Source organism: Ursus maritimus, unplaced genomic scaffold (assembly GCF_017311325.1).
Source record: "Ursus maritimus isolate PB19 unplaced genomic scaffold, ASM1731132v1 scaffold_18, whole genome shotgun sequence".
Classification (NCBI taxonomy): Eukaryota; Metazoa; Chordata; class Mammalia; order Carnivora; family Ursidae; genus Ursus; species Ursus maritimus.
Genome location: NW_024424230.1, coordinates 27,194,081 through 27,218,296, shown reverse-complemented (window position 1 = coordinate 27,218,296; position 24,216 = coordinate 27,194,081). Strand labels below are relative to the sequence as shown.

Below are 24,216 nucleotides of genomic sequence, written 5' to 3'. Positions count from 1 at the left end.
AACCTGAGACTGCATTTATAACATGCTCCCGGCCCCGGGACCACATCTTACGTAGGGAGAACCTAGGTCAGTGGTTTGCAGCCCAAGCTGCGTGTCGGAGCCATCTTTTAAATATGATGGGCATTTAAAAACATAAAAGTTTTTATTTGGTCCGGGGTAGGGTTCAGGCATCTTTTCACACACCCCGGTGGTTCTAATGTGCAGCCAGCATCAGGACCCCCCCAACACACACGCTCCCTGCCCCAGAGGGAGGACAGGCACGGCTGACGCACAGAACGATGACCAGCGAGGGTCCACCATCCACGCTGGCCAAGGCCCAGTTGAGTAGGTCTTCGAGGAGTTCCCTGCTGGAGAAATAGGGCAGACTGGCTCATCTGTCTCTTGACATGTATACGTGTCTGTGACATGGTTTCTTCCTGGAAAGGAAGTGGAAGTTTCAACGGGAGAATGGAGAAGCTAGAGGCTCGACACAGACACAGACACGATTCCTATCTGCAGCTTCAGAGCCACCGCTCCTGCCTTTCCAGCTTCTGCACATGACTTTTCCCTACACTGCCTGCTTGGCTCTCACCGGGTATGGACCTGGGCAGACACTGACCTGTCTTGCTTTGCCCCTGGCTAGGTGGCGGTAGGGAGCAGCCAGCCACAGCAAGCCCCAAGGCCGATGAGGGCTCGGAGGCTGTGCCCCCCAAGCCCAGGAGCGTGTTCCACATCGAGTGGTCATCCATTCGGAGGAGGAGCAAAGGTGGGTGCTGCCTCCCCTTCACTCTCGGGTCCTCAATTTACTCATCTCTAGAATGGGGACAATGGCATTACCTACTTCATAGGGCAGTAGGGAGAGCCACATGGGCCAGGCTCATTCTTATCACACCCAACCTCTGACCATGGGTGTCTAGACCCTCCTGGGGGGGGGGGGCGGGGGGGCAGGGGGATGCTGGAGCTGGGACAGGCAGCCAACACGGGTGGTCTCTAATTTAGCTGCATATTGGAATCAGCTGCATCCCATCCCTAGAGACACTAATCTAATTCATCTGGGGAACAGCCTGGGCGGGCATAAAGATCTTCCAAAGCTCCCCATGAGATTCTAATTTTTGCCAAGCCACAAACCACCAGTCTACTTACAAGACTAGAGGTGAAATTTCTCACCTACAGTGGTGGTCAAGATGTCAAGGCCAAGGAAACAGGTGGAGAGCCGAGGAGGGGAGGGGGGCTCCCACAGGGCAAGAGGGTCAGCCAAAAATGAGCAAGTGGGGAAGCCAGGAAGGAGTCGGGCAAGAGGAGGGAAGCAAGAGGAGTCCTCCTTCCTCCCCAATCAGATGCAAAAGCAGCCACGTGAAGAGCTAGGGCAGAGGGGTGATCTAATTCTGCCCTTTATATCCCAGGGTGGGGAACCGACTCTCCCAGAGTCACACAGCTGGCAAGGGACAAGGTGGGGGAGGACCAGTTAGTGTCCTTTTTACAACATCCCATGCTTCCCAGAAGATGTGTTCATGACGTTCTTACTCAAGTTCATCTAAGCCTCATCATTTCTCACCAAAAGCGGCCAACCTAGAGAAATGGGCCTGGGGGGTGTGGGAAAACATCGTACAAGGTGGAGAGGGCTTTGAGACATCTCAGGGACCCTCTAGCCCAGGGCTTTGTATTTGACAGAAGCCACTGGCATGGCAAGAAGAAAGTGTGACTTTCCTCAAAAAGTTAACAATCCCCTTCCAAACATCCTCTATTCTAGTGGTTGGGGGCTGAGGGTAGGGAGGCCCTAGCAGGGAGTGCAAAGGAGCCTGGGATGTGGATCAGTGGGAATTGCTCAACAGCAGACACGGGGCAGCTTCACACACAAGCAGTGGGTCCATCAAGGCGCCACACACACTGGCCTCAACATCTAGAGGAATCTTCTTTGCTCCTACTCAATGCTTCCAAAATTAATTTGTCCTGCATAGTGTAACTTCCCAACCACACTGGTATTTGCAGCCCCTGTCCCTTCAAAAATGAGACCACAGTGCCACTGATGCATCCTTCTAGTGCTTAGGAACCCCGAAAACTCATAAATGCAGTGGGAGTGGTCAATTCAGTCTGAAAATACCAGGTGTTCAGAGACCAGCCTGCCATCCTCACACTTGACCACAAGAGGGAACCAAAGCACCAAGACCGAAACTTCCAAAGGTCTTTTAGGATGCAAAAAACCCTACTAAAATTGGTCATCTTTAAAAATAAATTATCTGGTAATAAGAAAAATATGTTTACAGCAACTTTACAAGAGTTTTCTAGAATTATAAGGACATGCCAAAATCTGTTTCAAGGAATGACGTGGACATCACTTGTCTTAATCCAACCAGCAATTGCTGCTAAAATACCTGAAATTCCCAGGTATATACCCAAAAAAAGAGACCAGAACAGCCTGAGGTCATCCAGTTGGAGGCATAGTCAAACTCAAACCCAGACCTTACATGGCTCAGGCAGCTTCATACTTTAGGAGAAATAACGTCCAAGTTTTCCTTCCTTTGTACACTTACAAATTTGTGCAGAGAAATAACCCTAGATTTGGGGATCATGGCCAAGGCACTGTTTCTTCATCTAAAAGATAGAGGGGATGAGCTAAATCAGAGGATCTTAACTAAAGGTCAGTTCTCCCTAAATTCCCGTAAAATGTCCTGTTTACATGCAAATGTATATTTTTTACCCAAAGTGAGAGTCCAAATGGGTTCTTGGCCAATAAAATTAAGAGGTGTCTTCCATCTGCAGTTTTGGGTATCCTTGAGTGGAATAGGAAATACTGAATACATCAACTCAACTGCAAGAAATTTGCTGCTAACGTGCCAGGGTAGAGATGTCCTAATTGATTCTGTGCTTTCCTTCAACTCCAGTGTTTGGAAAAGGCGAACACCAGGAGAGACAAACCAAAGACCCTTTCCCCTATCAGTACCAGAAGCCCGCGGTTGAGCTGCTGGTGAGTCACGAGTGGCCCGAATCAGGCAGGGTCCTGAGCCACAGACCCTGTGGCGGATGAGGGAGCAGAGGTCCAGGAAAGATGTCCTCTGATTTAGGCAAACTTTTCTCAAATTCATATATCCAGAGACATAATGACCTGGGATTTAAAAAATGCCTATTTTTCATAGTCTACTTTATAAAATTTCATATTCCTTTTATTTGAATTAGTTATCATCTGTCTTCCTCTAAATCTGGCATTCAAGCATTTAGGAAACAAGCTGGTACCAATTTTCACACACAGAATCTTTATGTGTTTAATTTTATGGACAGTTAAATTTTGAAGATGAGACATGCTGGGGGGGTATAATTTCTTCTGAAAAGAGTGTGGTATAAGGGTAGCCATGGTTTTTTAAAAAGAGTCTAAAGATCTGTGGTTAAATGCCAATTCTACAGTTTGACCTTGACCTTTGCTGATAAGAGCCCTCCATCCAGGCCCAAGGCCTCATCCCCAGGATGAGGATAAATGCAGTGTCTTGGTGTGCTGCAAGGTAGTTGCCCACATTAAATAAGGTAACATGTCAGACGAGACAAAAGGTGTTCCTGTCTACAGAAACACAGAGATGATTACACAGCAGTTCCACTAAAGACCAAATGAAAGCGTTAGCTTGGTCCCCGAACAAGCCCACACGCGGCTTCTTAGCGTGAGAAGCGCAGGATGTGGGAGCACCTTCTCTTGCCCCTGGACAGGATCTGGACACCATGGAGGACAGCGCTGAGATGAAGGAGGAAGCCAGCACTTCCAAGGCTTCCTGGATTCAGAGTCACATGGCTGCCAGTGGGAAGAGGGTCAGCAGAGCCCTCAGTTACATCACAGGGGAGATGAAGGAGTGCGGCGAGGGGCTTAAAGGTAAAGGTCCTGCAAGCGAAGCCCTTGACCCTGCCCCTGGAGTGTCCCTTCCAACCGTCCCCAGCAGGCACCGTGCCGCAGTTCTTGGTAGGTTAGACTGAGAGCCATTTCTATGGTCTTTCAGAAGGGATGAGAGTTTTGCAGTGACGTGCAGACTCTTGGGATGTGAATACAGTATGTGTCGGTGTGCAAGCCCTCATTTCTGAACCTAGCAGCCGTGCTCTCACACATATCCCATCAGGCATTAAGCCTGGGATTCTAGAGCCGGCATTCTTAAAAAAAAAAAAAAAAAAATGCCCCCTCCTATGGATGACTCTTGGGAGAACTATGTCTACTATTCCAGTAAGTTCTCTCTAACAATCCTTCCAGAGCCCAGGCCATGGGTTTGACACCCTCTGTGCTGCAAGAGAATTTTCTTTCTTTTTTTTTTTTTTATTTGACAGAGATAGAGACAGCCAGCGAGAGAGGGAACACAAGCAGGGGGAGTGGGAGAGGAAGAAGCAGGCTCATAGCGGAGGAGTCTGTTGTGGGGCTCGATTCCATAACTCCGGGATCATGCCCTGAGCCGAAGGCAGACGCTTAACGACTGCGCCACCCAGGCGCCCCTGCAAAAGAATTTTCTTTTTGGAATTGTCTTCTTGCAAATTCATGCCACTCTCACGGGGGGGAGGGATAGCTCAGGGTACCTTATCCCCACTGCTTGAAAAACAGCATAAAGACCACAACCAGCTGGAAATGGGTCTGAAAAGTTTTCTGGGCAGTCAAATGCCCTCTTGGGTTCTTGGTTTACCCCACTCTGTGGCAGGTGACGGTAGGGCGTGGCGCCCTGAGAAGCCACTTTGAACGCGGAGCTTCCCACACCCTCCACCCGGCCACCCGCGTCCTGCGCACCCCTGAACATTGACTCCCTGCCCTGGTTCCGTTTCAGACAAATCCCCAGTGTTCCAGTTCCTCGACTGGGTCCTCCGGGGCACGTCGCAGGTGATGTTTGTGAACAACCCCCTCAGCGGCATCCTCATTGTGCTCGGCCTCTTCGTCCAGAACCCCTGGTGGGCCATCTCGGGCTGCTTGGGCACTGTTGTGTCCACTTTGACAGCCCTCATCCTCAGCCAGGACAGGTAAGCTCCAGGAGACCCAGGGCCCAAGCACGAGGCCAGAGGTCCCTTCCTGCAGGGACCGCATGCCCCCTTCCCATCCTGTCACTGCAGGCCTCCGAGCTCAGAAACTCCTCAGACTAAGGACGCTAGTGACTAACAACAGCCACTCCCTCATTATTTGGTAACAGCTCCACATCGGCCAGGGCACCGTTAGGGCTGATGTCTTCCCTTCCCATTCCCAGTGGGGCCAACTGCTGGAAGGTGTGTGCCGTCAGGCCCCGGCTGAGAAAAATCTGGGTCAGAAGGGAAGTCAAGAAGGCAGTGCCCCTCCTGAGGCCCTGGGGAGACCCCTCCCTCCACCAGCCCTCCTCCCTTCCCCCAGGTCTGCCATCATGGCGGGGCTCCACGGCTACAACGGGGTGCTGGTGGGGTTGCTGATGGCCGTGTTCTCTGACAAAGGCAGCTATTACTGGTGGCTTCTGCTCCCCGTCGTCATGATGTCCATGTCATGGTAAGTTTGCTCCTGAGGCTGCGGGAGTGGTCAAGGGCTGCCAGCCTTTTCATCCCAGCTCCCTGTCTGTCTAAACCCCTCTTTAAGGAGGCATGGACTTCACTGGCACATCAGAAGCATCCACCGGAGATAATTATTAATGTCATACAGTGACAGCACCATGCTAGGTGATGTGTGGGCACTCTCTCATTACCTGCCATCCTTCACTCTTCTTTTCGTAAGATCTGAAAGGGTTCCTGGTCCTACTCAACCAGAGCACAGAGAAAGGAACTGAGGCCCATTGGTGAAGAGCCGTACCACAGCATCCTGTCAGTTTCTAGAAACCTCCTCATTCCTCCTGCTGCCCCCCACCCAGCTTTCCCCCATCCTCGGGATGCCCTGACCAGCCTGGACAACCTCCTAGTGTAGGCTGAAAGACCAGCCACTGGGCAGAGCCCTCAGAGGCTCGGGGCTCAGCTCCCCTTCACCTCCAGAAATCAGGCACAGGGCACTCTGGCCAGGAGGCTCGGTGCTCTCAGCTGCTCAACAAACATTCTTGGAAGGAAGGAAGGAATGACGATGACTCCGCTCCCTGTCACTCCCCCACGCTCCTCATGCCTGAGCATGGAGCCATGTGACTTCTAAAAGGAGCTTCTGTGACTCCTTGCCTTAGGTCTTGCCCCAGAAAGCCCCAGAACGCCCTCTTTCTGAAGCTGAGCCTGGGCGTCCCCCCTCTCAGCGCACCAGGCCCAGGGAGGAGGCCGGGGGAAGCTGTGCTCAGGGCCAGTCAGGCTTAGAGAACGTAGCCCGCAGGCGGCTCTTCCTGGGGAAAGGCCTCCTGCTCGGCCTGGCAGGGCCGGAGCTTCATCAACAGTCTCTTGTGCTTCTGCCACAGCCCCATCCTCTCCAGTGCCCTGGGCACCCTCCTCAGCAAGTGGGACCTCCCGGTCTTCACGCTGCCCTTCAACATCGCCGTGACGCTGTACCTGGCGGCCACCGGCCACTACAACCTCTTCTTCCCCACGACGCTGCTGCAGCCTGCGGCCTCCGTGCCCAACATCACGTGGTCCGAGGTCCAAGTGCCCTTGGTAGGTGTCGGGGGAGGCAGAAGGGCTGCGTCTGTCCACGCGCGACGTTAGCATGGCCTTTACTGGCTCTGCACGCCTGCAGCTTCCACGGGGAGTGACTGCTGGCCACACCGCGGGAGGCAGGCGGCACACAGTCTCTCTTTAGCCACCACCCTTTTCCTTGCTCTCCGTGAGAGCTCACAGGACCATTTCTGGTCCCACGCTGTCCTAGCGCAGAGGGAGAAACTGAGGCCTGAGGTCACACAGCTAATCAGTGAAGAGCAGAGTCAAGGTTAGCACTCTGACCTCCTACTGCTGCACCTGGGTTCTTTCCTTTTTCCTTTTGGAAAAAGCCTTCCTCATGCTTTCCTCCAATTTTCCTCCAGCTTACACTGTGTATTTTCTTCCATTAGCCTCGCTGAATCATTAAAGGCATACCCCTCACACGAGCACCTGTGGGAAAAGAAGTCTGTTGCAAACTCCAGAGTGGCTTGCGTTCGCTCTCTGAGGCGTGGTCACACCGTCAAGCACAGGTGTTCCTCCATTAAGAAATGTCTAGATATCGGAGCTTTTAACATTTTTTGCAAGTATTTTGTCTATAACGCTGGCCTCTGGAAGTCTGCCAAGATAATTAATAAGACACGTTTTCGCTGAGGTTTTCCTGCTTTCCGTTACACTAGACTACCCCCCATGGTCTGGGGCTCACTCTGGAACTGTTGGCAAGTCGTCATCTAACCACAAAGCCACTCGGGCTTGTTGAAAGAACTTTCAGAAATAACAATGCCTCGTTTCTTTTAGCAGTTCATAGTATGCAACAGCATGGGAGAAAGGCCTGCATTTGCACTAAGAAACATTATTTAGGAAGAGAAATATTTGTGTTGGCCTCATCCTTGTTGATTTGAGGGTGTATGTGTGTGTGTGTGTGTGTGTGTGTGTGTGGACCTCCGTGAACCAGAGGTGAGAAAAGTTGGCAATTCACTTGTTAGGCTTCCCTTTCGTGGTACTTACCCGTCAAGAAGTGTCGCAGACACAGTGCTCTAACTGCTTGGCTATGGGGAGATGGTGTTAGAAAAGGCAAGTAGAAGATACTCTGCATCCTCCATGCCACGTTTTCAATGGAAAAGATACCTAGGAATTTTGTAGAAACGAAAAACACTTAGGGAATCCCATACAAATACTTTAGAACCCCAAAGTTCCAGGAAAGAAAAATACAGTTTTTAGTGGTTGCCTTTTAAGAAGTAACTCTCTAGCCAGTTCAGTGGATTATGATAATGACTAATACGTTTTGTCTTTTTGACCACTCATGAGAGCCTTGAGTGTTGGGGAGACAAGTAAATGTCAGAAGGAGGGTTTGAACTCCCAACAATGTTGAAGCCCCATGAGTTCCTCTGCTCTCTGGCCCCCAGAGGTCCCCCTGGATGGTATCACCAACTGGGACTACACTGCCCAGCACTGCTGCCTCTGTATCGAACTCTCCCCACTGCCCGCCCTCGCCCACATGGTGATGCCAGAGTCCCCACCCTGTTTCCTGTTCCTGGGGTCACGGGAGGTTGAGTCTGGAGGGTTAGCCCGCTAGGCCACCCCACAGGCTCCTGTGGTGTCTTCCTGTCTCCGCACACCTCCAGGGACAGAGTCTTCTCAGAAGGCAATGGGCTAAGAGAAGAGCCACCTCCTCGTAATATATAGATACCCTGGCCCAGAACTCTGCTTCTTCTCAGCTCCCTGCCCAAGGGGCGAGACGATCCCCAGTGTACCCTGCGTGGCCCAGAGGCCCCCTCCCTTATGCACTTTCCTAACTCAAGAGCCTTTGGCCAACCTTCCAAACCACGGAACCCAACCCCAGTTGCTGGGGAAGGCTGCATGCCCAGGATGCTTTTCTCGAACTCCAGAGCACGTGCGCAAGCGTGCACAGGCAGTGGACCCTGCCTCAACAAGCCCTTCACATTGGCAGACAGGCCCCGCTCCCCTGAGCTCCGTGGAGGCCTGACACAAGCCGGGTGCTCATGTATCAGTCACCATTTCATTGGCTTAGCAACCAGAAGAGCAGAGACCATGATAACTGCCTCCTCAGGGACTCTCCTGTGAGTCCAGCCGCCACTCCGATCTGACTAATGTGACCACAGCCCAGACACCTTATTCGTAGAAACACAAAGGACCGTTTTTTCATAGCATAGTCAGCCTTCTAGTCATAATTTTAGGGTTTTTTTTTTAAACGTTATAAGAGAGTTTTTAAACCCCAACCTTGATCTGACATCTCTTACTTTTGTGATGGGTAATACCCTCCTTTTTAAAGTTTCTAGTTTCTCTTCACTGGGGGTTCAGTGCCTTACACTCATGTTTCTAAATAAAGGAAATTTAACATCCTAAACTCCCATTGTTCTAAGAACGCAAGACTAAAACAGAACAGCGTGTGTTCCTTTTAGAATTCTTCTATTTGGATACAAATATCCTGGAAACCTGCTGCAAAATGTTAGGGTAGAGGCTTTAGCACAAATCTTTTCTAGCCAAGGTTCCAGTTGTCTCCAGTCTCCCTCTATAACCGCACATGACCCTTTGCCCCCACAGCTTCTGAGAGCCATCCCTGTAGGTATCAGCCAGGTCTACGGCTGCGACAACCCCTGGACCGGAGGCATTTTCCTCATAGCTCTGTTCATCTCGTCCCCTCTCATTTGCTTGCACGCTGCGATCGGCTCCACCGTGGGGATGTTAGCAGGTTAGTCTCATCACTTCTCCCCTACTAATGGGCCAGAAGATGTTAGTATCTGGAATCAGCTCCAAAGAAAATGGTTGACCCATGTCTTCAATACCCGTGGCCCCCCGACCCCTGCTGATTCCTGCCAGCCCTCGGTCCTTCCATTGTACCCTATTTCCCCACTTTGGGTGCCAGTGCCCCCATGCTTCTCTGAGAAAAAGCTGCCCTCCAGAAAGGCTTTGGTGTTAGCCATTTACACCTTAGTCTAAATTTCAAGTTTGGATGAGGTTAATCAATTCCGGGCATGTTTGTGTTTCACGTCTTATCTCGAGGGATGATACTCCAGTAGAGAACATTAAGATATCAATGAAGAAGGAAAAGTCCCCTTTCTTGGCAAGGGAAGGAACTTCTCTGGATTGCTAAGAAAGGCTGCAGAGTCCTTACTCCTAAAGTTCTCTTCTATCCATAACAGCTTCACCACTAGCACTCAGGTGGCTCTATGGCCATTTCTTTCCTTTAGCTAATTTTTCACTGAATAAGATCAGAAGTTCTTTTTTACAAATGCCTAAGAGAATGGCTGGCCTGGGCTTTGAGCACTGTGGTAGTTTTCAGGGCCAGCAGGTGAGCTCCATGAGACCCCCCACCCAAACTCAACAACAATGCCTGTCTTCTCTCGTAGCCCTCACTATAGCGACGCCCTTGGACTCCATCTACTTCGGCCTGTGTGGCTTCAACAGCACGCTGGCCTGCATCGCCATAGGGGGCATGTTCTACGTCCTGACCTGGCAGACGCATGTCCTGGCCATCGCCTGCGGTAGGGACCACCACCACGTTCCTTTGCACCTTGCATGCTCCCCTTGCACCCCCATGACTGTGTCCCTGCGGGGAAAACCACACTGAAAATTCTGCAAATCCTCCAAAGATAGATGGGAGGATTGTTTGCTTCGTAAAAGGGTTTTTATCTAGAACTGTTTTTGAATGGTTGCTTAATGATTCACACAGTAAAAATTATTTTCCTGGAACACAAAGTGCTCGGCCACATGAAGACAGAATTTTTAGATGGTAGTCGTTTGGTTGTTGCTCGAGGGCCGTCTCTGTGATTGCTGCTTTCCTGGCTGGTGATTGAAGCTGACCGACAGAGCAACTCATCCACAAATTCACCTTTATACGTAGAATTGGGCGATGTACCTCAGTTACAGCGGTTAACCTTAAGCACCCAAACGCTGATCGTAGGACCTTCAAATAACACTTAGGCTGTAGGAACGCTGAAGGATGTGCGTACTCAGTGAGTCTCTGATAAGAATTTGCTGTTGTTCGTATCCTAGGGACAATTGGGATGCTTTCAGTTGAGATACTTCAGAAGCAAAGCCCAAGTCCACTGGCTCATTTTCACAGAGTCTCTTCACCTCTTAGCGGCACTTGGCTCTTCCCAGTGGCCCGGCCTGGCCGTGCCCTCTGCAGGCAGAGCCTGGAAGATGAGGCCGTGGGTCTATGTGGTCCTCAAGCTTGCAGGATGCCGCTCCTCCCTGGAAACCCATATTCTGTTAATAACTTGTGATGAAATATTCTAGCAGGCAGTTCTGGGATCCACTTGCCTTGGCCGTATAGTAAAATTTTCATGTATGGTTTATGCTGCTAAATGTTCTTTTGCTAGAATGCAAGGTGGTGGGACCCAAGAGAACCATAACCGCTCCATCCTGGCCCTTTTTAACAAAGTTCATCTACCGTCTAAGCTGTGCCAGCATTTGCCTGGAATTTAACACATTTCAAAGCTGTCAAGTAATAGAAGCATAACTCAAGTTTTATTTTAATTGGAGAGAGAGCATTTCTGGCATCAGTGTCTGGGGAGCTAACGTGTGGGCTGAGCTTGAGGCACCGCGAGTCACCGGACTGTTTCTCGGTTCTCTTTGCAGCACTCTTTGCGGCCTACCTGGGCGCCGCCCTGGCTAACGTGCTGTCTGTGGTGAGTCAGCGTGGCCTAAGAACGTGCCACAACACCCTTCCTGCTGTTCTTTCGGCTCCCCAAAGCCAGTGCGAACCTCTCCTCTAGGAACCCGTCCCCAATTCATCCCTCTCGACTCAAATCACACTGCGTGCCCCGGCACCTGCCAGACAGAAGGAGCTGGCTCTCAAAAGTTTAAACGTCAACTGTTGGTCCAGTCAGATCCCATATCATTGGGCCAATGGAGCTTCTCACAGAAGGACAATTTGACAAGCGTTATCTTGTAAATCGAATTCTTCCTGTCACCTTATCCTCTAGATCTAGTTTTAAATCTTTATTATTTAATTTTTGTGTGTGTTTTTAGATCAACTGCCCAACTAGCTTGTGGGCCAGTGTACATCTTTATTCATCCCTTGGCAACTAGAGTTGAGGGGGTCATGAAGGAAGGCTTCCGGAAAGGCAGGAAACCAAGCCCCAGCCCTGCCTGCGAGAAGCCAGAGTTGCTGGCTATGAGCTCGTGCAGCAGTCCAAGAACCCCCCCCTTCGTCTGAGCCATGCTGTGAGGTGGTGCTGGAGTCAGGAGGAGCCACATGGCCAGCCCCAGCTCCCACGTACAGGGTTTAGGGCCCACGGCCTGGCGCAGAGTGCTCAGGGCTCAGCCCGCAGTCAGTGCCTCCCCCTTTTGGATAAAGGTTCAAGGACACATTTTATAAAAGCAAACAGGAAAAGTCCCAGTAGTCCTGAAAGGGGACGAAGGTGGGCATTTTACCCACGCCTGTCTAAATCCCTTCTTCACCCTTAGTGAAATTGGGCGGGTTGAGCTTAGCCTAGGAAGGAATTTTCTGAACAAGAGAATTGGCCTTCCCTGATACCATCCTATGTCCCCCTAAATCCTCCTCTGGGCCCCCGTGAATTTTGTGTATGCCTCTGCTACCGCACTTGGCATACCGTGGTGTAACGAGCCTCGTGCACACTCTTCCTCTTCTGCCTTCGGCCTGTGGGCCCCTTCAGAGCCCAGGCCGGGTCATATCCGAATCTTTATGTCTAGTACCTATTGCAGTACCCCGCACATAACAGGTGCTCAAGAAATGCTGAACGAAGGAAACTCGAAGGGAGCAAGCCACCACCATGGGGAATACAGGCGCTGGGGCTGAAGAGTCAGCCAACAGAAACACGGACGGGCAACGAGAGCATGGAGTAGGGGCTCCGTGGCTCCTGTGCGCTCCAGGCTTTCCCATCCCGCGTGTACGCATCCTTATGCCTGAGTGTCCAGCCAGTGCCTGGGTGTCCTGAGCCTTCCTTGGGCAAGGTCCTGGAAGGGATGCCAAACGGGAGGCTTTTGTTGCCGACACCAGGCATTGACAGGATGGCTGGCCCTTTCTTCTGTGTGCAGAGAAGTTGGAGGTTATATCACTCAATTTAGGCTTTTTTTTTTTTTTTTTTTGGAATCAAGGTTACTTTCTATGTGCCTATGATGTTTAAGGCACTGTGCTGCTCACTCTCGGAGATACAAAACAGTGCAGGCTATTTACTCATTCTGAAGGAATTTCCAGTCTCCTGGAGGAACAGGATATAAAAATGTCCAGTGACGTTTATGAGCCCCTTCAAGCCCTCCGCAGACGAGAGCACTTAGGAGCTGCATTCTTCTGCTTTCTCACTGGCAGGCGCAGGCACGGCCTGTGTCTTCCAGAGTGCCACCCTCTACTCGATGGTCATGACCACGGGCTGAGGGCTACTTATGGCGTCCTTAGTATGCACGAGGCACCAAGTCTCTGAGTAGACACTGTTATCCCTACTTAACTCTTGAGGAAATAGGTCTCAGATGATAGAAATGCCTTTAACGAGGTGGTTGGAGCTGAGATGGGGATCTGGGTCTGTGGGACTCTAGACCTATATCCTTTCCCAGTGTGGGGCTCCAGGGGGTGCTTCACAAAATATACTGTATAGAGTGAACAGGGCTTTGGGGACACTCATTGGGTAGAACTGATTGCACTTGAGTATTCTTATGGCCGCAATTCTGGCTGCCATTGTTTTTCCCCAAGTCCCATCTGGCAGCACCATCTTTGAACACACACATTATGGGCACATGGTATTACCTGAGGTCTTTACTGCTTATAAAAAATGAGGTTGAGGGTGGGGGGGACATGATTTGGTCTGTGTCATAGTTGAATCTGCAGGCTTCTTGTCAACAAGCTCTCTACTCAAGTGATCTCAAGGAAGAGTGGGAAGGCGTATCAAAAAGGCTCAGGGCATCTTAAGGAATAAAAACAGGTCAACACCATGAGAAGGGGAACTGGGAATGGGAAAGCCCTTGAGAAGAGAAGTCGCTGCCTTCCACCTCCAGCCCCTGGGACTAGGACATCATGTCTCTGCCTCTCTCCAAGTGTCTGTTCTATCTCCCTGTGTCTCTGCGGTGCACACAGTCCCCCAGTGGCCACCCAGCACTGATTGGCTCTCCAGTCCTTTCAGACCAAGAGCTCAGTCTCTCTTCGTTCAAATTCTGAAAAGAGGGATTCAATTCCCAGGCCGTCTGCCTGCGGAAGTTGCATTTGAGTCAAGCATCTTGCTCTAGTCCAATCAGCTGTGACCAAAGAGAGAAAGAACATGAACTACAAAATGGTTGCCAAAGTTGCTCCTTCAACAGGTGCTATGGGAGAAGGCAGGCAATGGTCATAGTTTCTAGAGTTGGAGTTATAGCCTGGCCAGACAGCCTAAGACTAAATAGGATTTCTACATAAAGCCATATTGAAATAGGGTCCCAATGGCTGCATCTCGAAGAATGTGTGTCCACCTGTTACAATGCATGCAGAGAGCACTGGCATGATTTATTTACATTGGTCAAGAATTAAGTATTATTCCTATCACTGCCCACAAAGCATCCTGTCCTCTACCCAGGGCTGTAGGGAGGTGGTAAAGGCTGATGAAACAGGCACAAGCATGTGATATAACCAGGGCTTCTCTTGTGTGTCCCCCCGTCCCTTGCTCAGTTTGGACTACCACCATGTACCTGGCCCTTCTGCCTCTCGGCACTCACCTTCCTGCTCCTGACAACCAACAACCCCGCCATCTACAAGCTTCCGCTCAGCAAAGTCACCTACCCAGAGGCCAACCGCATCTACTACCTATCCCAGGAGAAAAACAGAAGAGCATCAACCATAACAAAGTACCAGGCCTATGATGTCTCCTAGGTTGCCTTTTCCAAAACATGTCACTGTACATTTAGCCTTCAGCATGTTGTCCAGGTCCCCATACTGAAGGCCATGCAAACTCCCTTTCCATCTGTTCTATGATTTTCCCCTCAAGCAAGTCTACACCCTAGTTATTCCCCTGCGTAGGGACATACGTGTGTAGTCACCATTTAGGGACCTCTCTGTTCTAAAAGGTACAATACTTACCAAAGGTACAGTTAGTTTAAACTTCATACCCATGGCTCGCTCCAGAAGAGCTCCCTTTGAGGGGATTTGCCCTCTTCTGCAAAATAAGTCACATCCCTGAAGAGAACTCATCAAGAAGGAGAAAGAGTTTGAAAGCATGGGCCTCCAGCTTAGGCATTTCATGGAACCATGCACAGTTCCAGGAAACATGCATCAGCCTGGAAGGTGATGGGATGGTGTTGCCCCAGCCCGGCCTCTAGTGAGCTCCTGCCATCTTGAGTGAGCACATCCCTGCTCTCAGCCTTGACTTCTTAGTTTCATGACAGGGAAGGACTCTACAGTCCCTCTCACCTCAGAAGTGTTGATTCTTCTCTCTCTCCCATAACCTGACAAAATCAGCATGACCATCAAGTAATTACTTTGGGTAAGTAATAGACGGAGGGCTTACTTGGAGAAGAGGCAAGAAAATGTTAATGTTCTGAGATTTGTTCTTTAGTCATGAGAAGATATTCTCCAGACTTGGTGTTAGGAAACTAAATTCACTGAAAATGCCAATATGCCTTTCTTTACATAATAGAAATATTTCTGGAACTGTCATAAGATGAAAACTGATCTTTTTCAACATTCAAATCATGTTTTAAACAAATGTATTTTCTTTTGTAGTATTCATAAGCATTCTCTTATTAAATGGTTAAGTTCACAATATGGTATCACGGTTTTCTTAAAATGGGGCTCACGTACCCTGTTCACACATTGCCCATTTGTGGGGTTCTTTGTGGTCAAGCAAGTGTCTGACAAGACGTGAGGATAGGTTACAAATCATCAGAAGAGGGTCTGGTTTGCTTACAAAGCAAATCATACAGAAGGGACCACAGTCATTGTTTTTTGTTTGAGTAGAAGCACGGGCTATTAACAACATACCTTGCTTTTTAGTCCTGCATCCCAAAATTACAAACCCAGCCCCTCTTGAATGGCCAGTAACTCTTGTTATTTAGTTACTCTGGTTACAGCGTTGAACTCCTAACCCGCAGGACCCCTTTGTGGGAAGCCATTTGGCTCAGCCCTCCCTCCCCTCCTCCACAGGACAGGGATAAACCACCTCCAGTGCCTCAGTGGGACACCCTTCCCCATCTCACACTCCCAATTTAGCATGATGGGGTGAGGATGTAAGATGGCTGAAAAAGGCAAAGGGCAGGAGACACACCCTCTGTAAATGCAGCTTTCAGGAAAGAATTACATTAGACCAAAATCCATCATTTGGAAAAAGCTGGTGTCTATATGTTTTCTTTCCTCTGTCTGCCCTGAGATGCCAGCCATCTTCTGCCAGCCCAGGAGCACTGGGCTGCCTATTTCTCTACCAGATCATATCTAGCCATTATGACTTCTCCAGGAAGATGGAACACTTCCTGCTGGAAGCAAATCCCCCACATGGGAAAGGGGAATGAGTCACACTCCAGAGGCTACCTCCGAGTTTGTGATCACACCTTGAGGCCAAGAAGGTCTCAGGCTATATTTTAATGACCATGGAGTTGTGGCTCTCTGAAGATCAGGCATCCAGGAATTTCCCCAGATGGCTGTTTCTGCTCACAGCTCACTCAGCTGCCCCAGAACCCTTAAGTGATGACATCGAACCATTAAAATAGCACTTTTCGTGCATTTTCCACCAAAGTGTTATAATCTGGGTTTATGGAGAGCAGGAAACCCTCCACATGCATACCATTCTGCTTAGTGACCACTAACAAATCCCTTCAGCTGTTCTAAGGATTTCAATATCCTCATCTATAAAGCAAATTGAGTTGGCCCAGGATATCAAGCAAGGTGGGAATAGATGGGATAAAAGAACTCAACCTATGAAAATGTACGAAGGCCTCAGGATTTCAAAAGTTTATATCAACACCTCAATTAGGCGCCAACAGAGGAGAGAGGGAGCCAGCTCCCACCAGTTCCCAAGAGTTGGTTGTACAAGTGAGTACATCTCTCCCATCACACCTACGGCTTGAAATCAGCTGTGGGGGTAGTATTGCCACCACAGAAATCAACAAACTTCAAATCTGGGTTTTTCCACCCCAGACAGCTGGCTTACCAGCACACCACCACCAGGTCAGTTTGGCAGGAAAAAGAGAACCATTTGTTTTAAGACCGGAGGCTCAGAAACTAGGCCGAAGTACTCAATCCAGCAACACCGTGTAGATGCCATTCCACACACAGGAGGCATCTCTGAGGACAGAAAACATGCTCTCAGGCATGAAAAACAAGCTCAGAAGATTTACCCACCAAGTCCAACACTGAAAACACACCAGCTGGAAGCATCCAAATAGAACAAATCCAGGAAATGTTGCAAGGGACCCAAGGAGTGCAGGGAGATTGAACGCCATGGTAATGTTAGTTGTTCATTAGGACCAAAGGGGGAAAAATAGAAGGAAAGTACCCATAACAATCTAAAGTGGATTATTACATGACTGGAAAGTGAGGGGAGGACAAAAGAGTCAGGAGAGCCTGTTAGAGTACTGATAAGTTTAAAAAGTCCACAAAGAGGAATAAAAGTGTGATAAGAGCAACCATCATGAGAACAAAATTAGAATTATAGTTTTGAAACTAGAAGAAAATTCCATCTTTCCAATGGAAAGCAGCAAAGGAGGGGGGGAAAGTCTCCCCCAAAAAAGATAGTAAGTACAAAAAAATAAACAGAAGGTAGAGACTGCTCATGATATAATAGTAATTGACTGAAAAAAGTGTTAACTATTAAATTTGCACTGGAAGACAGAGACTCTCAGGTTGCATTTTTGAAAAAAGCCTACACAATTTGCCGTTCACAAGAAAAGCATTTAAAACAAAAAGACATAAATGTTTAAATTTTAAAAATGCAATAAGATAAATAAATAAACAAATAAATAAATAAATATGGACCAAAAGAAAGTGTAGGGCCTTGAAAAGTGAAATTTAATGGGCGCCTGGGTGGCTCAGTCAGTGAAGCGTCTGCCTTCGGCTCAGGTCATGATCCCAGGGTCCTGGGATCGAGTCCCGCATGGAGCTCCCCCCTCAGCTAGGAGTCTCCTACTCCCTCTTCCTCTGCTCATGCTCTCTCTCTCTCTCTCTCTCTCTCAAAATAAATAAAATCCTTAATTTTTTTTTAATTTAAAAAGAAGAAAAAAATTTAAGGCAAAGAAGTTAAAAAGCAAAGAGTGATCGACATCACTAATCATCAGGAAAATGCAAATCAAAATCACAATGAGGTGTCATTTCACCTGTCAGAATGGCTAATATCAAAGCCAAGAACCAACAAGTGTTGGCAAGGACTTGGGGAAAAGGGAGCCCTCATGCTCTGTTGGTGGGAGTGCAAACTGGTGCAGCCGCTGTGGAAAACAGTATGGAGGCTCCTCAGAAAATGAAAAATAGAACTACCTTACGACCCAGCAATCCCACTTCTGGGTATTTATCCAAAGAATACAAAAACACTAACTCAAAAAGATATCTGCACCCCATGTTCATTTCAGCATTATTTACAGAACTGAGACATAGAAACAACCTAAGTGTCTAATGATAGATGAATGAATAAAGATGTGGAACAGATATACAACAGGGTCATTTGTGACATGGATGGACTTCAAGGGCATTATGCTAAGTGAAATAAGTCAGACAGAGAAAGACAAATACCATATGTTCTCATTTATATGTGGAATCCAAAAATAAATAAATGATTTTTTTTTAAAGCAAGTTCATAGAGACAGAGAACAAATTGATGGTTGCCAGAGGTGAGAGGTGGAGGGTGGGAGAAATGAGTGAACTGTTTTTGTTTTTGTTTAGTTTAAATAAATTTTTTAAAAAGAACAAAGAATGGTGTAAAAGGAACGTAGGACAAGGGTACATAATTATCACAAACACATATACTACGTAAACGATCGGCCTCGAATTCATCAAGTAACAGTTGGCTGAACTTCAGAGAGAAATAAACAAATCAATAATTGTAGCTTTTGCCAAAACCTCAGAAACTGATACATCAAGAGAACAAAAAGTGAACAGAGATATCAGAGATACAAACAATAGAATTAATGAGCATGAGCTATTATTTACACACAGGATTCTAAACCCTCCCACTCAACATCCCCCCTCCTAAAAAACCAAGCAGGAAACACACATTTTTCTCAGGCACACTTAGAAAATCAACAACATTGGGGCGCCTGGGTGGCTCAGTTGTTAAGCGTCTGCCTTCTGCTCAGGGCGTGATCCTGGAGTCCTGGGATCGAGCCCCGCATCGGGCTCCTCCACTGGGAGCCTGCTTCTTCCTCTCCCAATCCCCCTGTTTCTGTTCCCTCTCGCTGGCTGTCTCTCTCTCCGTCAAATAAATAAATAAAATCTTTAAAAAACAACAACAACAATACCATAGATCATGTATCACACCATAAAGCAAGCTTGGGATAGTCACAAAATGCTGGTGGGAAGTTGGCTGGGGAAGCCACTTGGAGAGCAGGTCTTCAGTATTCAGTCACGTTAAGTACACACACCCTCCGTGACCTAGACATTCCCCTCCCAAGTGTGTCCAGTGCTCAGGGAAAGTATGCCCTGCTTCCACGGTGGGTCTCCAGTAAGGCCGTTTGTCCCAGCATTCACCGTGGCGGGAAGCCAGAGAAGGCAGAGGCAAAGTGGAGTGGGGTGTGCCATGCAGCCCCCTCAGCAGGGGGATGCCCAGGACCACAGAGCAGCGTGGATAGATCTTAACAACCTAGTGCTGGGCGAAAACTCAGAACATGACACTTATGACCAGTATCATTTACATTAATTAAAATGCATGCACATCAAATAATAATACACGGTTTGCAATTACTCATACAAACAAAAAAGAGAAAAGGCAGCGGAGTATAAAAATGAAAAGACACGCGCACTTTCATACATTCCTGGGCCAATGAAGATCACAGACAGAGACTAAGCCACATGGGTAACTCAGCTCTGCCAGGAAAAAAGTCTTAACTGGCTGACAGTGTCCCAGCGGCCCCAGAGTTGGGGCAGGGTCAATCTGCAAAGCCCCCTAGGGCTCCATGCTGCCTGCACCAACATTTGGAAGCATTCTGGCCACACTATAACATTTAAAATATGTACTTTATACATTAAATATAATTTTTACATATTAAAATAATTCTGTGCTTTGCCTCCAAATTAGATGAACATTGTAATCCCGAGAGTAACAACAGTAATGAACTTGTTATGTATTTCCGCTCTTTGAATGTTTTAGAATCTCAGATAAAATGTGGAAAGAAAGAGAAATTTTGTTGTTGTAGAGAATGAAAGCGGTGGAGTCGAGACTATCAGCTGGGTCCTAGAAGAGTGGGGAGCTCAGAGACAATAAATTCACATAACCTCCCACCATCATCACCTAATTGGTGAGTCCACCACGTTCAGTGTGGAAAGGTCCCAGCTCTGAGGTCAGACAGACCCGGTTCTGAGCGCAGCCGTTCTCTGTTCCTTACTGGCTGGGGGTTAATCTCTCACCTGCAGCGTATCATCTACAAAACGAGGATGATGCCTGCCTCAGGCAGTGTTGACGTAGCGCCAAGGAAGAGCTCTGAAATGTAACGGGTCCACGCCAGGAACCATCTGTGTGTGGCACTGGGGGGAGGGAGGGTCTCACACTCTTACCCCCGGTTCCCAGGCAGTCCCAGTGACCAGAAAGGCCCCAGAAAGCCTGAACATCATCTCGTAGGTTTTCTTTAAAATGTGGGTGTTCGGGACAGAGGGGCCAGATCAGAACCTGTTCTTAGCTTTAAGGTGCTAAGGAAAGGACTGGCTGGACACTGGACATAGCTCAGATGTGACCCAAGTGGGGGTGCACCAAGGCATCCCTTCATTTCATCATGTGGACTGTCCTCCTTCCTTCCTCTCCTACCTCACGTGTTTAGGAAAACTTCCTCAAAATGAACTCCCCAGAGGCTCCTGTTTCCTTAATCCCTTAAGGTCACTACCATGGAGTGTATGACTCTGTGGTTCTCTGCTTCAATTACGTGGGTCTTTCCTCCAGTCAGATTCTAAGTCCTACAAGGACAGTGGTTGTAATATACAAACCCACACATATAACACACGCATACTTATGCACACGCACACACATACACACATGCATTCAACATAGATACATAATACATACACGCATGCTATCACGGGAGTACGTACACCTGTGCTCACACAGAGATGAGTCCACCTACATACACACACACTTATGCATTCATACGAATCACACATACATATGTACCCACATATATAAGCACGTCTACATACACACACAGTCATTTTTGTTTTTTGTGTCTCTTCTGAGAACTAGCCATGGATGGGCACCTAGAAGCCCTGGGGAAATAATTGATTGAGGAATGGAAACACCTCCTATCCCCACTCAGTCTCCTCAACAGAACCCATTCGCTCAGACTGGCTGGATCTTGTGATGTTTCCTGCGTATAACCATCTGCACAGAATGGACACACAGAACCTCAGGCAGACCAGCTGCCTGAGTCTTGCCTCCGAAACTTCCGAACATATACTCCCCGAATAGTCTGTAGGAAAGGAACTCTTCAGAACAGACCCACCATCCAACCCTAAGCATGTCATCATTTGATGGGTAATAACTGAAGCCTCTCAAATGTCCTTTGCCACCATCCTTTCCTTATAGAGCCTCCATGGTTTGGACCCAGGTCATGTAATGTTCTTAGGTGAGGCAGGTGGGTGGTAGACCAGTAGCCCTCAAACTTGAACACACACACACACACACACACACACACACGCACACATCATAATCACCTATGGCACTTGGTAAACAGAGCGGTGGGCCCAACCCCCAGATTCTGATTCAGTAGGTCTGAGGCAGGGCCTGAGAATTTGCATTTCTAACAAGGTCCGGCGTGACGGGGACCAGGGACCATGCTTTGAAAACCACTGGTATAAACTCAGAAATAGGGTGCCGCCTCCAGTCATCCCTTCCCCTTGCTCTGCCGGTTGTAATGCCCTGGTTTGCAAACTCCTGTGCATATTAATAATCACTGGCAGTGCTTATTAAAACACAGATCCCTGGCCCTCACACCCAAAGATTTTGATTTAGTAGATTTGGGTGGCACCAAGAATCTGAACTTCTAGCAAACTCTCAGGTCACACGGATGCTGCTGGGTCAAGGTGCAGACTCTGAGATCATTGCCCGGGCTGGATTAGAATCACCTGATTCCAGATCACATAGGTCAGCAGGGGCCTGGGGACAGGTAGTTTTAAAGATCCCGGTGTGATCCCACTGTGCAGCTGGGGTCGAAAACAACTATGTTGAGCCCCTGCCTCAGTCCCCAGTGGGCTTTGATAAGGGGCAGCAGGGCTGATGTGGGCGCTGCGAGAAGCACAGGGTGCCTGGAGGCGAGAGGGGTATGCACAGGAGGCAGAGAGAATCCTCAGAAGTGATGTTTGCCTCTTTCTCAGTGTTGTTGGGTACCAGCCCTGCACCCCAAAGGAGACTGCATTACAAAAAATGAAACCACTAAACAGGAAACATCTGGCCCAGGAGGCTGAGCAGACAAGCAAGGTTTTGCATTGGCCCCGGAAACCTGCTGGGCACGGAGCCTGGGCCCTAGAAAGGAAGACACTAAAGCAGCTGGGTCATCAGCAGCACCTGCGCTCACGCTGCTGCTCTCAGGCAGGGGTCTCCCTGGCCCCGCTGCACAGGCAGCGCTGGACACGGGGAGGCGCTGTGAGAAGCTACAGGTACGCGGTGTGAGCAGGCACAGATCGGGGTCAAGGGCTGCCCCCCTCCCCCTCCGTGGGGATGGAAAGCGGAAGAGGTGGGAAGGCAGGGACAGCAGCAGGTGCTGCTGCAGGTGGACAGACAGGTGGGCAGGTGGTAAAATAGAAAAGGCGCTCCACCGGCCAGGTAGATGTCGAGGTAAGAGATCAAGAAGACTGAGAAAAGCAGAACACAGAGAAATGTGGGAGGGCAGGTGCCGGGAGGCCAGGCGGTCCCATAACAGGAAGAGGACCAACAGCAGGCGGGTTTCAGTGGCGGCACGAGGCTCCTCCCCTCTGTGAACTGCTGGGTGGGACCAGGATGGGACAGGAGGTAGTGCCCCCTCCTTTCCCCAGCACTCGCTTCTTGAGGAGTCAGTGTGAGTCAGGAGGACCCACCAGAACGTTGGAGAGGGAGTGTCACCTCTAGTGTGGCCTGAGCAGATGTGGCAACGCGTGTCATGGGGGTGGGAGGGGAGCCAGTCAGATAGCAGGGCATTTAAAAATCCTGGTAGCCAGACCAGCATCCTCAGAATCTTGGGGGGGGGGGGACAGGCAGGAGCAGTTTTCAAAGCTCCGCAAGGGATACAGCCAAGGATGGACGCCCCCGCAGCGGAAGGTGTAGAAGGGCCGCGGGCGGATGCCCTTGAAGACAGCAAGTATGCGGAGGCTCCCCTACCTTGGCTCCTTGCCCTTGGCTCCTTGGCCTTGGCCCCAGGACCTCANNNNGAATAGATGGAGCCATCACGAATCGGCCATCGATCTCCGAGTAACCTCCATGTTCTTTAGGCAAATCCTAATTTTAACGTAAAATGTGACATTGACTGTACAGCTTAACACTTAATTTTATGCTCTCTGGTGTTGCTAGCTTCACCTGGCTGGGTCTTACTTCCAAAAGGAGGCGGCAAATTCTGAGGCCAGGGACCTCGTCTCCTGATGCTGTGACCACAGCACGGGCTTGGGCTCAAGCACATGGCTGCGCACGGGATTTCCTTGCAGCTTGATTCAGTTGGGGCTCCTGGGACTGTTATCTGAAGGAAGGAAGGTGCCGGGAGAGCTTCCATGGAGAGAGGGAAACCGCGTCTGAGTGTTAAGGGCGAGGGCTGGTGTCCGCAGAGCCGGGTCCAATCCCAGCCCCGTGATGTAGATTAATGTTAATCTACATCTAATACTTATATTAATATTAAACAGCGGTGTTTTTTGAACGTGTGGTCCATGAACCACCCTCATCAGACTCACCTGGATGGGGTTTAAAAATGCAGATCACTGGGGCCCTTTCAGACCTAGTCGTCAGAAACCCTGGCGTGGAAGCCCAGAAGCTGCCCTGCCATCTCTGGGGTGATGCCCGTGCCCACCAAAGCTTGAGAACCGCTGCTCGTCCTTGGATTGAAGGACAGAGCCAAGCTGTGTGTGCAGAGATGGGGGCAGAGTCTGGCACGTACCTAGGACCAAGATGGCTCTTCCTGTCCCTTCCTTTCTCGTGGGCATCTTCACTGCCCACCTCCATGCCCTTCAACATGCTGACACGACCCGAGAGCGGAATCACAGAACTCAAGCTCCGGATGTGCTCCTTGGCCTGTGATACTTCCAGGTTGTCACCAGAGGGCGCTAGAGCATCTCCAAAGTCAAGCCGATCTCCCCTCCATGGCAGGCTCTGGTTTCCCGATCTCAGGCCTGTCCCCCCACCTCACTGATTCTCAGAAGGATGTTGGGCCTCATGAGGGAGTGGAGTTGCTAAAAAGCAAAAAGTATTTATTACTTGTGAGCCCTGGGGAGTTTGTCTAACGTCTCTGAGCCCAAGATTCTCACCCCAACATGGAAAAATATGAACCTTTCATTGTGCTTTTAACAATTAAAGGAGATCATAGAGGTGATGCTCCTTCATCAGCTCCAGGCTACTATTATTCTACCCCAGGCAGTGATTTGCACTGCTAGGAAACCAGAAAGTTTGAATGGGAAAATTATATATATATATATATATATAT

At 49.2% G+C, this 24,216-nt stretch overlaps 1 protein-coding gene and 1 long non-coding RNA gene across 2 annotated transcripts in view; one reads left to right on the top strand and one right to left on the bottom strand.

Annotated features, from left to right (window-relative positions):
- The window catches only part of SLC14A2 (solute carrier family 14 member 2), a 57,793-nt gene extending 42,956 nt beyond the window's left edge, over positions 1–14,837 (top strand). Inside the window, exons 10-19 of the mRNA XM_040632561.1 lie at positions 623–745; positions 2,862–2,944; positions 3,673–3,832; positions 4,761–4,950; positions 5,312–5,440; positions 6,315–6,507; positions 9,052–9,199; positions 9,858–9,992; positions 11,092–11,141; positions 14,108–14,837. Of these exons, the coding sequence (XP_040488495.1) occupies positions 623–745; positions 2,862–2,944; positions 3,673–3,832; positions 4,761–4,950; positions 5,312–5,440; positions 6,315–6,507; positions 9,052–9,199; positions 9,858–9,992; positions 11,092–11,141; positions 14,108–14,308 (1,412 nt within the window). The 3' untranslated portion in view covers positions 14,309–14,837. The remainder of the gene's footprint in view (positions 1–622; positions 746–2,861; positions 2,945–3,672; positions 3,833–4,760; positions 4,951–5,311; positions 5,441–6,314; positions 6,508–9,051; positions 9,200–9,857; positions 9,993–11,091; positions 11,142–14,107) is intronic.
- LOC103663727 lies at positions 4,384–23,762 on the bottom strand. Its single transcript, XR_568859.2, has 3 exons — positions 23,674–23,762; positions 7,495–7,614; positions 4,384–4,437 (listed from the first exon to the last, which is right to left on the bottom strand). It is a non-coding gene; the product is annotated as an uncharacterized LOC103663727 (long non-coding RNA).
- Between the last annotated feature and the right edge of the window lie 454 nt (positions 23,763–24,216).